The sequence below is a fragment of the Chionomys nivalis genome, chromosome 7, assembly GCF_950005125.1.
Source record: "Chionomys nivalis chromosome 7, mChiNiv1.1, whole genome shotgun sequence".
Lineage (NCBI taxonomy): Eukaryota > Metazoa > Chordata > Mammalia > Rodentia > Cricetidae > Chionomys > Chionomys nivalis.
Window position 1 is genome coordinate 84,594,029 of NC_080092.1, and position 12,294 is coordinate 84,606,322.

Below are 12,294 nucleotides of genomic sequence, written 5' to 3' on the forward strand. Positions count from 1 at the left end.
AACAACCTTGAAAGAGAGTCCAAAAGGGGAAAAGCTCACAGACATGAGAGAAAGCAGAATCCAACTGGGACCCTGCCTAGTAATGGTTTTGTAACAAAGGTCAGCTGTCATAAATAAAGGGTGGGACAGGCCTCCTTGCCCAGCTTCTGAGTTTTAATTCAGTTTCCCACCAGTGTGGGCAGCATTGTGGATCTAGTGGATCTGCACTTTGTCTTTACTTCTTTTTGTTTGTTTCTACTTTTCTGTCATGTCTTTACTGCACTTTGGTGCACTAAGGCTTTTCTTCATATGGCAACTGGTCCTGGCTTTTCCCATTCCAGAGTTCATTGGGAACCCACGCCAGTTGACTTCAGAGCCCTGGGTGCTAACCAAACTCTGGTCTTGGCTCCCCTCTGATCATCCACCTAAATCCCCACATACTCGAGCACCCAAGACAGACAAAGGGGGCACTGAGTATCTGGGGCCCCCTGCTCCCAAGGAGATATTGGCCCCACTTGAGGAGTTGACTGACAGTTTACTTCTATTCCAGGACCCCAGCACTTCTCGGGAGTCGAACCCAGAGCCTGCGGAACTTGGCACTGAGTATCTGAATGATGAACCTTCAATCCAAAAAGAAGACCCAGCTTACCATCAGCTTCCTTCTGAGGAACCATCAGTTCATCCTGAAATACGTGGTCCACTTCCAAATAGAATTGAAGCTCAGCACTCAAACCTGCCAAATGTGACAGTGAATCCTGTGGCTTCAGAGGCAGATAAGGAGGTACAAGCTACTCTGGGCCGGCAACAGACCCTAGCCCTGTTTCCAGAGAGTTCTGAATTGTTGGAACCTTCATCAACCCAACAAGAGGCCGCAGCTCAGATTTTAGAGCTTCCTGAAAATCTTGGAAATTCTGGTAGCCAGCTAAAAGCTCCAGCTCTGCCTACAAAGCTTCCCGAAGAAACCAGTCCTCTAGTTGAGCAAGAGGGTACAGTTCCAGTTCCAGAATCCTCTATGCAGAGTATAGCTAACCACAATTCAAAACTTCAATTTCTCCATTATACTTCGCCCATGATTACAGGTAAGCCTGCAGATATGGAACCTAAAATAACTGCTGAACCTAGAACAGAGAATGAGTCATCTCCATATGAGGAGGAGACTCCATCTCAGACTCCCGGTCCTCCTGTTGAAACTGAACATTTCGTCAGCCAGCAGCAGCAGCCAACTGAACCTTCTGAGTATTCTGAGGAGGCTGAATCTTCTGGAGTTGATTTGGAACCTCCAGTTCAGCCTCAAGAGGAAGCAGAGGAGTTAGGACCTTTACCAATACAGCAGGAAGATTTATCTCAACATCCAGGTCCTCTTCTGGAGGATGACTCTAATCTCAGTGAACTAGAGCAGCCAGGTCCACTTTCTGAGTCTCCTGAGGAGGTAGAATTGGGTTCTGGAAACCAGCCAGAAGTCTCAGTTCAACCTGCAGAGCTCCCTCCAGTTGAACATGAGGCTCCACTTCAAACTCCAGAGTCCCCTATTGAGAATGTGGTTGAAACTCCACCAATTCACAAAGTCCAGCCAGATCCAAATGAAGAGCACCATTATTACTTACCACATGTTACAGTTAGACCCGTGGATGTGGCACTTACCATAACTTCAGAACCTACCAAGGAGACGGAATCTTCTCTGACCCAGCAGGCATCCCCAGTGCATCCTTTGGAGTATACTGAGCAGATGGAACCCTTTCTCCATGAGGAGAAGCCTCCAGCTCAGGCTTCTGGGCCTTCTGGAGAGAGTCAATTTCAAAGCCAGCTGGAGGTACCAGCTCAAGCCTTAGAGTATGCTGAAGAGTTTAAACCTTCTGCAACTGAGCAGGAACAAGCAGCTCAGTCTCCAGAGCATCAGGAAGCGACAGATTTGCCTCCAGGTCACTATCAAGCTCAGCTTTCTAGCCTGTCTTATGTGACTGGTCAACCTCCAGATCTGGAGATTACAGTAACAGAGAATCCTCTAGCTGCGATGGGAACTGTGTACCATGAGGCTACAGCATCTGAAGAGGTTGAACTGTCAAAACAACAGGGTGTTTTATATCAGCCCCCAGAACCTATTCTGCATCATAAACCTCTAAGCCAGCAAGAAGACACAACTGGAATATCACAGATCTCTGAAGAAGGAAAACCCTTTCCAGCACAGCAGGAGACTTCAGAACAGATGCTAGAGCTGCCCGATGAAGAACTTCCAGGTTACCATGAGGTAACAGTTTCATCCCTGGGTAATGGTCAAGTTTATTTTTCAGCATCACACAATATCCCAATTGATCATCAATCCAACCCAAAAGAGGATCATCATTCTCCAGTTGGTCAAGGGGTCCCAACCCAACCTGAAGAATTTCCTGAGGAACCGTATCCAAGTCAGCAGGGGAGCTCAACTTGGCCTTCAATAACAGATAGGTTTTCTTCATCTGCAGATCTAGAGGCAACATTCAGAACTGAACTTCCAAAGTCATATAAAACCACTGTTAAACATGTGGACCTAGAACTTACCATAACTCCAGAACCTTCTCTGAAGGATGGATCAGTTCCATTTCCACAAGAAGACTTACGTCAGCCTATAGACTCCACTGAGAAAGGTAAATTTTCACAGATTCAGACTAATGCCCTTTCAAAGCGTCCATATTTCTCCAAAACTGAATCTCTAGCCTTCCAGGAGGCCATAGCTCAGACAACACACCACTTTAAAGAGGTACACCTTTATTCAACTCAACAGGAAGCCTCAAAACTGCCTCCGGGTCACAGTATGGGAGTAAGACCTTCTTTACATCAACAAATAACCCTATCTCATCCCACAGACCTCCATGAGAATCCAAAACCATTTCTAGCACTGAAGCCCACTGCAGCTCAGACTTTAAAACTCCATAGAAAAGGAAAATTTTCTCTAACCCATAAAGTGATTCCACACCCTCCAAAGCCACTGAAAAATATTGTAACTCACATTCCAGCACACAAGATGACTGTTCAAAGGCCAGATCAGGATCAAGTTGAGTATACACTATCACCTAATGGTTTATTTCGGCCTTTGGACCTAGAAGTTACTGTAACTCCAGGAATTAGTCAGGAGACTAAACATATACTACCAAAGAGAACGGTAAATCCACATTTTCAAGTAAAATTTCCACATCCACATCATAGTGAGTCGCAACATCCAAACCCAACTAAAAACACATTTCAACCTTTGGATCTAGAAGCTGCCGTAAATCTAAAACCTAAGGAGAAAGTTTCTCAAACTATGGAAGAGACCACAAATCAAGTGATGGAACCTCCAGAAGAGAGTTTAACTCAAGGTCTAGAATATCATGAGATGACAATTTCAATACCAACTCAGGATCACGCTAAGGATCTGGCATCACTTACTGTCTCATTTCATCCCTTAGACCTAGAACTCCCCCTAACTTCAGAGCCTTCCAGAGAGCCTCAGCATCCTACAGTTCCACAGCACCCTCAGCATCCAAACACAACTGAAGCCACAGTTCAGGGTTTGGATCTGGAACTCACCATAACTCATAAAACTTCTGCTGAGGGAGAACATTCTCAAACTATTCCAGAGACCACAAGTCTAATTACAGAACCACCTAAGGAGGTTGTAGCTCAAGAGCAGGAATATCAAGAGGCGACAGTTCCAACAGAAACTGAGCATCAAGTAGGTCCTTCATCTCAGCCTTTGGATCTGGAACTCACCATAACTTCAGAGCCCACCAGAGAGCCTCAGCATCCTACAGTCCCACAGCACCCTCAGCATCCAAACCCTTCTGAAGCCACAGTTCAGCCTTTGGAACTGGAACTCACCATAACTCATAAAACTACTGCTGAGGGAGAACATTCTCAAACTATTCCAGAGACCACAAGTCTAATTACAGAACCACCTAAGGAGGTTGTAGCTCAAGAGCAGGAATATCAAGAGGCGACAGTTCCAACAGAAACTGAGCATCAAGTGGTTCCTTCATCTCAACCTTTGGATCTGGAACTCACCATAACTTCAGAGCCCACCAGAGAGCCTCAGCATCCTACAGTCCCACAGCACCCTCAGCATCCAAACCCTTCTGAAGCCACAGTTCAGCCTTTGGAACTGGAACTCACCATAACTCATAAAACTACTGCTGAGGGAGAACATTCTCAAACTATTCCAGAGACCACAAGTCTAATTACAGAACCACCTAAGGAGGTTGTAGCTCAAGAGCAGGAATATCAAGAGGCGACAGTTCCAACAGAAACTGAGCATCAAGTAGGTCCTTCATCTCAGCCTTTGGATCTGGAACTCACCATAACTTCAGAGCCCACCAGAGAGCCTCAGCATCCTACAGTCCCACAGCACCCTCAGCATCCAAACCCTTCTGAAGCCACAGTTCAGCCTTTGGAACTGGAACTCACCATAACTCATAAAACTACTGCTGAGGGAGAACATTCTCAAACTATTCCAGAGACCACAAGTCTAATTACAGAACCACCTAAGGTGGTTGTAGCTCAAGAGCAGGAATATCAAGAGGCGACAGTTCCAACAGAAACTGAGCATCAAGTAGGTCCTTCATCTCAACCTTTGGATCTGGAACTCACCATAACTTCAGAGCCCACCAGAGAGCCTCAGCATCCTACAGTCCCACAGCACCCTCAGCATCCAAACCCTTCTGAAGCCACAGTTCAGCCTTTGGAACTGGAACTCACCATAACTCATAAAACTACTGCTGAGGGAGAACATTCTCAAACTATTCCAGAGACCACAAGTCCAATTACCGAACCACCTCCAGCCCCAGTATATCAGGAGATGAAAGTTCCAACACCAGGTCAGGATCAAATTGAGTATCCAACAACACATGTTGTATCATTTCAGCCTTTGGATCTGGAACTCACCATAACGTCAGAGCCTACAAGAGAGGCTAAACATCCTACAACTCCAAAGCACCCTCTGGTGATATATCCAGAAAGTATTCACTTTCAACATCCAAACCCAACTGAAGCCACAGCTGAACCTTTGGATTTGGAACTTACCATAGCTCCACAGCTTACTACTGAGGGAGAATTTTCTCAGAGCATTCAAGAGACCACAACCCAGATTACAGAACCACCTAAAGAGGCTGTAGCTCTAGCCCCAGTATATCAGGAGGTGACTGTTCCAATACCAACTGAGGATCAAGCTGTTGTATCATTTAGGCCTTTGGATCTAGAACTCACCGAAAGTTCAGAGCCTACTAGAGAGCCTCACCATCCTACAACTCCAAGGGAGACTACAGTTCCTCCTCCAGAGTACCCTCTGGTGATATATCCAGAGCCTGTTCACAGTAAGCACACAACTCAGATACCTGAAGTCACCGTTCAGCATTTGAATCTAGAACTTACTGTAACTTATCAACCTATTAATGAGGGAGAGCTTTCACAAAGTATGCACGAGAGCACAACTCAGATTACAGCACCACCTAAAGAGGGTGTAGTTCAAGAGGTGACAGTTCCAATACCAATTCAGAGTCAAGCTGAGAATCCAGCACCACCCAGGATCTCATCTCAGCCTTCTCAGCCTCCTACAGGAACTCACTTTCGTCCAACTCCACAGGAGACTAGTGTTCATCGTTCAGATCACAGTGTGATCCTGAACCCAGAAGTTTTCGTTCCTCGTACTAGAACTCCAACTAAAACCGTAGTTAACCTTGATCATAACTCATCTACTCTAGAAAACAGTCCTGAAAATTTGCAGAGGACCACTGCTGAAGTTAGAAAACCACCTAATGAGTTTGTCGTTCAAACTCGAGGATATGAGGAGGGCATGGTTCAAGGTCTAATTCAGAGTAAAGCTGAGTATCTAACAAAACCATATCATCCCTTAGACATGGAACTCACTGTAACTGCAGAGCCTACTACAGAGGGTCCTCATCCCACAGCTCTCAGTGAGACTACAGATCGTCCAGTGCATTCTCAAGTGACACCTCTAGAACAGGTTCACATTCAGCCTCCAAACACAACTGAAATCACGGTTCATCCTCCAGATTTGGAAGTTACCATAACTCATCAACCTACTACTGAGGGAGGACTCTTTGAACCTGTGCAAAAGACCTCTCAGCCTCCACAGCCGCATGAGGGGCTTGTTACCAAAGCTCCAGGGTTCCATGATAGTAAAGCTGCAATGCCAAGTTATCAAACTCAGCATACAGTGTCACCTGAGGTCCAAGTTTACCATCTTGATGTGGAGCATGCTTTAACTGAGCTATCTAAGATAGAGAGTGAACCTTTGGAAGCCCCAGGGAATATTACTACCCTTCCTCTAAATAACCCTGAAGAGGTACTCCCACTTGATGAGAAGATTCAGGTTCAAAATTCAAACCTAACTCAAGTCACAGCTCAGTATTTACACTCAGAATTTTCAATAACTCGACAACCTAATACAATGGTTAAAGGTTCTGCCCCTATGAAGGACTCCCCAGCTCACACTTCTGAGATACCTATGGAGACCGAGGCTCAGTTTCTAGAACATTATGAGACAGCAGCTCTAACTTTAGTTCATGTTGAAGCTCAGCGTTCAGATTCATCAACTATAGAGACTAAACCTGAAGTCCTAGAGACTGCAGCTGCTTCTACAGAGGCTGCACAGTATGGAGTCTCAACAACTACAGCTGCTTCTCCAGAAGCTGCACATTCTACAGTCCCAACAACTACAGCTCCTACTCCAAAGTACCCTGAAATTACACTTCCACCTACAGATCAGTTTTCAAAAATGGAACTTACCATAACTCCATATTCTGAAAATTCCACTACAGAAAAAGATTTAACTATGGAACAAAATGCCTACTTGTACATCAACCTATGTGAGTTCTGCTTGTGTGAAAATGAGACACTGCTGTGTGTTCATCTCAGCCCAGAGCGGAGACTCCACCAAGTGCCTGTGCCAAAGCCCGACTCCTACAACGACACTTTTACTAACTTGTAAGACTCACCTTTATTTCTGTTTTACATTTGCCTGACATAGCACCTTTTTCTTCAAAGCTTTCCTGGGCCCTCCTTGTCACTCTAATTCTCATTGATTGACTTTCTGCTCTTACCTTGACTTGCCAACTTTTCTTTGTCCTCAATTTTACTTCTTCAGTATCCCTTCTCCAGTCTTTTATTTATGATAGCTCTTCTTATTTTTCTGTATTCATTCTTATTTAGTTCCATTATATCATTGCTTAACCTTTGTTCTTCTCTTTCATTCCATCCTCTTTATAATTTATTTCAGTGAGGATGTATCAGAGTGATTAGAGTAGATTCTGGAGCTGGACTCCTGGGGTTTGGCCTAAGCTCTGTAACCCTGCATAAAGTATTTAGCTGTGAATTAACTTCCTCATCTGTAAAATGGGAAGTTTGATGACTCCTGTTTCATAGGACTGTTGTAAGGTTTAGTTGACTACATGGAATACTTATCTTAGTTCTTAGCCTACATGAATGTTAGCTTTGTAATCTTAGTTATGTCCAGAGCTCATTTTTGTTCCTGGTTTTCTAATATTTTTCATGTTTTGTGTGCACTATTCAGGGATAAGAAGTATGAGAGCCATATATGTGTGGCATTTTCTTAGGAACATGAAATAATATATGGGGGAAAAGGGAATGGGTACATTAAAACTTTCCCTTTGGTTCAAAGAGTGTCTCATTTTTAAATAAAGTAAAAATAGGTATTACAGCATAGCCAAAGGCATAGCTTACAAGAATTGGGATTTAGTAGATAGTCTACCAGAAAAGATTGAATTAGAAAACAGTGAGAGGTATTATGAAATATTTTGAATATCAGTTCTAGTGGTTTGAAAGTCAGAGCGCAATATGGAAGAAGTTCCATTATAAATTTCTAAAAAATACTGAAAAAGTATTAAGAGGGTGGAACTTTGCTATGTAATACAGGCTGGCCTTGAGTTCATGATCGTCCTGCCTCAGCATCTCAAATGGAAAATACAGGGATGAGTCTTAACATTCAGATAGAGGATCATTTTAGCATCCTCTTGTAGAGTAATCCAGACAGGAAACTTAATTCTTGATGACCATATATAAATATCGAGCAAAATCTAGGACTAAAGTGAGCAAGAGTTGGACCACTGTGGCTATTACGGGAGTAGGAAGAAAACCCCGAATCCTCACAGAGTAAGAGAAGATAGGATTTAGTGAGTGATACTAGACATGGTTATGCACACCTTTAATCCCAGAACTTGAGATGCAGAGGAAGGTGGATCTCTGTGAGATTGAGGCCAGCCTCATCTCCATAGTGAGTTCTACACGAGTCAGGACTACATGGTGAGAGTGCGCCTCAAACAAAATTGGGGATTGAAGTATACAAATAAAAAATGAGACCACGGTCTCTGTTCTAGATAAAGATAAGGATGGCAATTTAACAGATAGACTCAGCAGTCAGGAATGAGAGTTCAGTTTTAGGCATTTTTCTCATTAGTGAACATAAAATCAAACAGTTTGGGATTGACTGGGATGTCCACTATCAAGTGAGTGAATTTCTTTCTTCCCTATCACGAGAAAAAGTGTGTTTAAACTAAGCAAGAAAGTCTTCACTGAGTAGAACTAAAAGTAAATGCTTAAAGTGAGCCACAGAGTTGAAACTGAACATAAATTAGGTATTTAACAGTTTCTTTTAAGCATGTGCCATTCAAGGATATATTCCCATTTATTAAAAATGTCATGGAGCTGGGGGGGTGGGGTGGCACTCAGGAGGCTGAGGCAGGCAGATCTCTATGAGTTTGAGACCAGCCTGGTCTCTAAGAGCTAGTTCCAGGACAGGCACCAAAGCTACAGAGAAACCCTGTCTTGAAAAACCAAAAAAAAAAAAAAAAAAAAAGTCATAGAAGCCTGCTGTGTAGTATATACCGTTAATCCTAGTACTTGAGAAACTAAAGATTGAGAATCACAAATTCAAGGCCAGGCTAGACTATACTTAATGAGATCCTGTCTCATAATGAACAGAGGGCTAGGAATATAGCTCAGTGGTACAATACTTGACTGGCACACAAAATGCCTTGAATTCCATTACTAGCACCTCAAAAAAGAGTGAAGGGTTGGGACAGCAGGGAGGTTCCTCACTCGTTAAAGTGGTCCAATTGCAAGTGTGTGGACTAGAGTTCAGATCCTCAGAATCCATGTAAATGATAGGTTTATGTGGCAGTCTACCAATAATTACAGCCTTGAATGTCAGAAGCACACTCTTCAGAACCATCTGGCTAGCAAGTCTACCATTCTAGTGAACTTTAGGCTGGATTAAAGATTCCGTCTCAGTAAAGTAGGAGAATGATTGAAGATGCCCTAACATCAGACTTGGGTCTCCACATGCACACATGCAAAATAGAAATGAAAGACCCAGAGTTTATAGGATAATCTAGAAAATTCATTCCGTGGAGCTTGTTGCACTTCTCCTGTGTCCTACAAGCCAAAATAAACTCCAGTTATATTTTGTCATGTGTCCTTCCTTCCGGTTCATTTGTGTTGTTCACAGATGAGGTAAAACTTTCATGAGTGATGTTGTGCTTTTTCCCTAAGTAGTGTGACTAAGAACTATTTCCACACCAGCACATCACTTTGACTAATTCGAATTTCCTCCTCTTTCTAACACACATGCTTCGGCAGACAGCCCTCTGGCAAAGGTTTGATGGTACCTATATCAGGGTTTCTTACTTGCTAATCATGATAAAAATTCACCTATTTTCCTGTTCAATTATTAATCACTATTTTTTATTGATTTGTAGAAGTACTTTATTTAAATGCAATTATTTTTGAGAAAAATACTTAGTAATTAGCTAGCATTTTCTAACAAGAGGCTGGTCATATTCCAAGTTCAACTTGCAAGGAAGGTCTTAGCTTGCTCCAGCAGCCCTGTGTTGCTAAGTGTGCTCCCTCGGGAACTGATAGATCTTGGAATTAGAAGATTGGTGGTTTTCTTCGTTCTGCATTGATTGCCTTCATGAGGGTGTGATGATTTTACTGCTTCTGCTTAGTCTTTTCCTATTTACTCAACAATATGAACTGTTTCTTCACAGGAATTTCCAAGGAAATGATATTTCTTACATTGACAAAAATGTATGGAGAGCATACCGTTGGGCTGAGAAACTGTGAGTAGTACATGTTCTCTCCAAATGTTGTACAAAGTATTGGACCAAGGCCCTTATTTTTGGTCCAGATTTTGAGGTCATTATGTCTGAGAAAAGATATTTCCTCTGTTCTTCCCAGTGAATTTCTGCAGAATAGATAGCTAGACATGGAATCTTTAGAATAGAGATAGGGAATTTTAATGGCTCTAAGTAAAAAAATGAATTGGTACTAATTGAACTTCTCCTGTAAGCTGCATGAGGACTGGGTGTGGTTCAGTGTCGGTGCTCTTGCCTGGTGCACGAGCCCTGAGTTGGAACCTTACCTCTGCAGGCAAAGTTTTTATTTTAAATGCGGTGTTTTCATTGAAAGGAAAATTTGTTTTCCAGTACAGAAGCCATCTATGGTGACATTTGTAATGTTTATAAATTAGTAAGAGGAATAGTGAAACCTTCCTTGTGCCATAATCCCTCAGATCTGAGGTAACTGCTACTCTGAGTTTGATATATATCCTTCCAGACATATTTGCATATAGCAAATAGTGTTGCTGCTTTCCTTATCACTTTTACATAATTGATAACATCTGATAGCTTGATGTCTTCATTTCATGATATTTAAAGCTTCCTTTTCCATATGTAGAGGCTCATACTCCTCATTTCCAGTTCTGCATAATATTTCATATAGAACTGAATTAAGCATCCTGTATACCCCAGACAAGTTTTCTATAGGCTAGATACCTAGAAATAAAATCTTTAGGGTGGAGACCATTACATATGTAAAATTTTAATTGCTCCCAAAAGAGCTGATGACAATTTATGCTCTAGGCAATAGCATATGACATCTTGTATTTCTCCATCCCATGTCACCACTGGATGTTCTCCATCTGTTTGACGATTTTTGATCCAGATAACCTTTTAATCTTCCAGAAACCTTGGTGAAAATCACCTGACTGAATTACATAAGGATTCATTTGAAGGCCTGCTATCCCTCCAGATTTTGTAAGTTAATTAAGCACATCTATTTTTTAAGATATAAATTATCTATGGATGAACAAGGGATTTGAATTAGATACTAACATCATTTCAAGCAATAAAATTGTTCAATTATTGACTGCAATCCCAACACTGAAGAGGTAGAAAATAGGAGGATTTCTACAAGTTGTGGGTCTTTGTGGTCTACATAGTGGGTTTCATACCAATTCCATGGCTGCTTGGCAAGACCCTGGCTCTAAAGACAAAAAAATAATAAAACAAAATCTGAAGTTATGTCAGTCAGGGGGTTGGGGCTTAGCCCATCTCATGAAAATGCCTTCTATGCATTTTAAATTTCTATTTTTTTCTTTTTCTTTTCCTTTTTATGGGGGCGGGGTGGGTTCAAGACAAGGTTTCTCTGTAACAGCTCTGGTTGTCCTAGAACTTGCATTGTAAACTAGGCTGACCTTGAACTCAATGAGGTCCACCTGCCTCTGCTTTCCAAGTGCTGGGATAAAGGTGTGAACCACCACTGCCCAGGAGTGCATTTTAAATTTCTTAACTTATATGGACAAGCTTCAGATTCAGATAGAAGCACTTCATTTGCAGGTGGAAAACGTTAGTAAGGTCTGAGCAGTTACTGGAACTCCCACAACCCTTGTTTTCTAAGACATATGCTTGTATTTGGATCTAGTCAGTCACACCTCCATCAAGTCTGATCCATGCTCTCGTTTACTGCAGCCCATGAGTTAGGAGTGGTTTGACACCTTTAGAGGACTTGTGCCAGTGCCCTTTTTGTTGAGGGGACAGGGTGCCTGATGAGAACAGCTGAAAGGAGGCAAGATTCATTTTGGCCCTTCCACTCAGAGGTTTTTGGCTCCTGGTGGCTGGTTCCATTGTTTCTGGATTTGTGTGTGGGCTTGCAAACCTAACATGTTTACTAATTTAGAATTTGCAAAAAGGGCTTAAGACAGCATAGTAGGATGTGAGAAATTAGTTTAACTTTGAACAGTTGTATCAAAGAGAAGAAAATTTACAACTACATTAATTTGAAGGTCTTTAACCCAGAATGACAATGTTTTTGCCTCTTTGAGATATGGTCTCTTGTAACTCAGGCTTGTCTTAAACTCTCTAAATAGCCAAAGCAGACCTTGAATTCTTGAATCTCTTGCTTCTATTTCCCAAGTTCTAGGATTATAGGCATTCATTATTACATAATTTATACAATTTTTGGGGTAAAATTCAAGATTTTGTGCATGCT

The 12,294-nt window shown here is 42.2% G+C and overlaps 1 protein-coding gene across 1 annotated transcript in view; it reads left to right on the forward strand.

Annotated features, from left to right (window-relative positions):
* Positions 1-247: 247 nt before the first annotated feature.
* The window catches only part of LOC130877084 (leucine-rich repeat-containing protein 37A3-like), a 75,698-nt gene continuing 63,651 nt past the window's right edge, over positions 248-12,294 (forward strand). The window contains exons 1-5 of the mRNA XM_057773990.1: positions 248-2,243; positions 2,439-2,600; positions 3,402-6,933; positions 10,014-10,085; positions 10,989-11,060. Of these exons, the coding sequence (XP_057629973.1) occupies positions 248-2,243; positions 2,439-2,600; positions 3,402-6,933; positions 10,014-10,085; positions 10,989-11,060 (5,834 nt within the window). The remainder of the gene's footprint in view (positions 2,244-2,438; positions 2,601-3,401; positions 6,934-10,013; positions 10,086-10,988; positions 11,061-12,294) is intronic.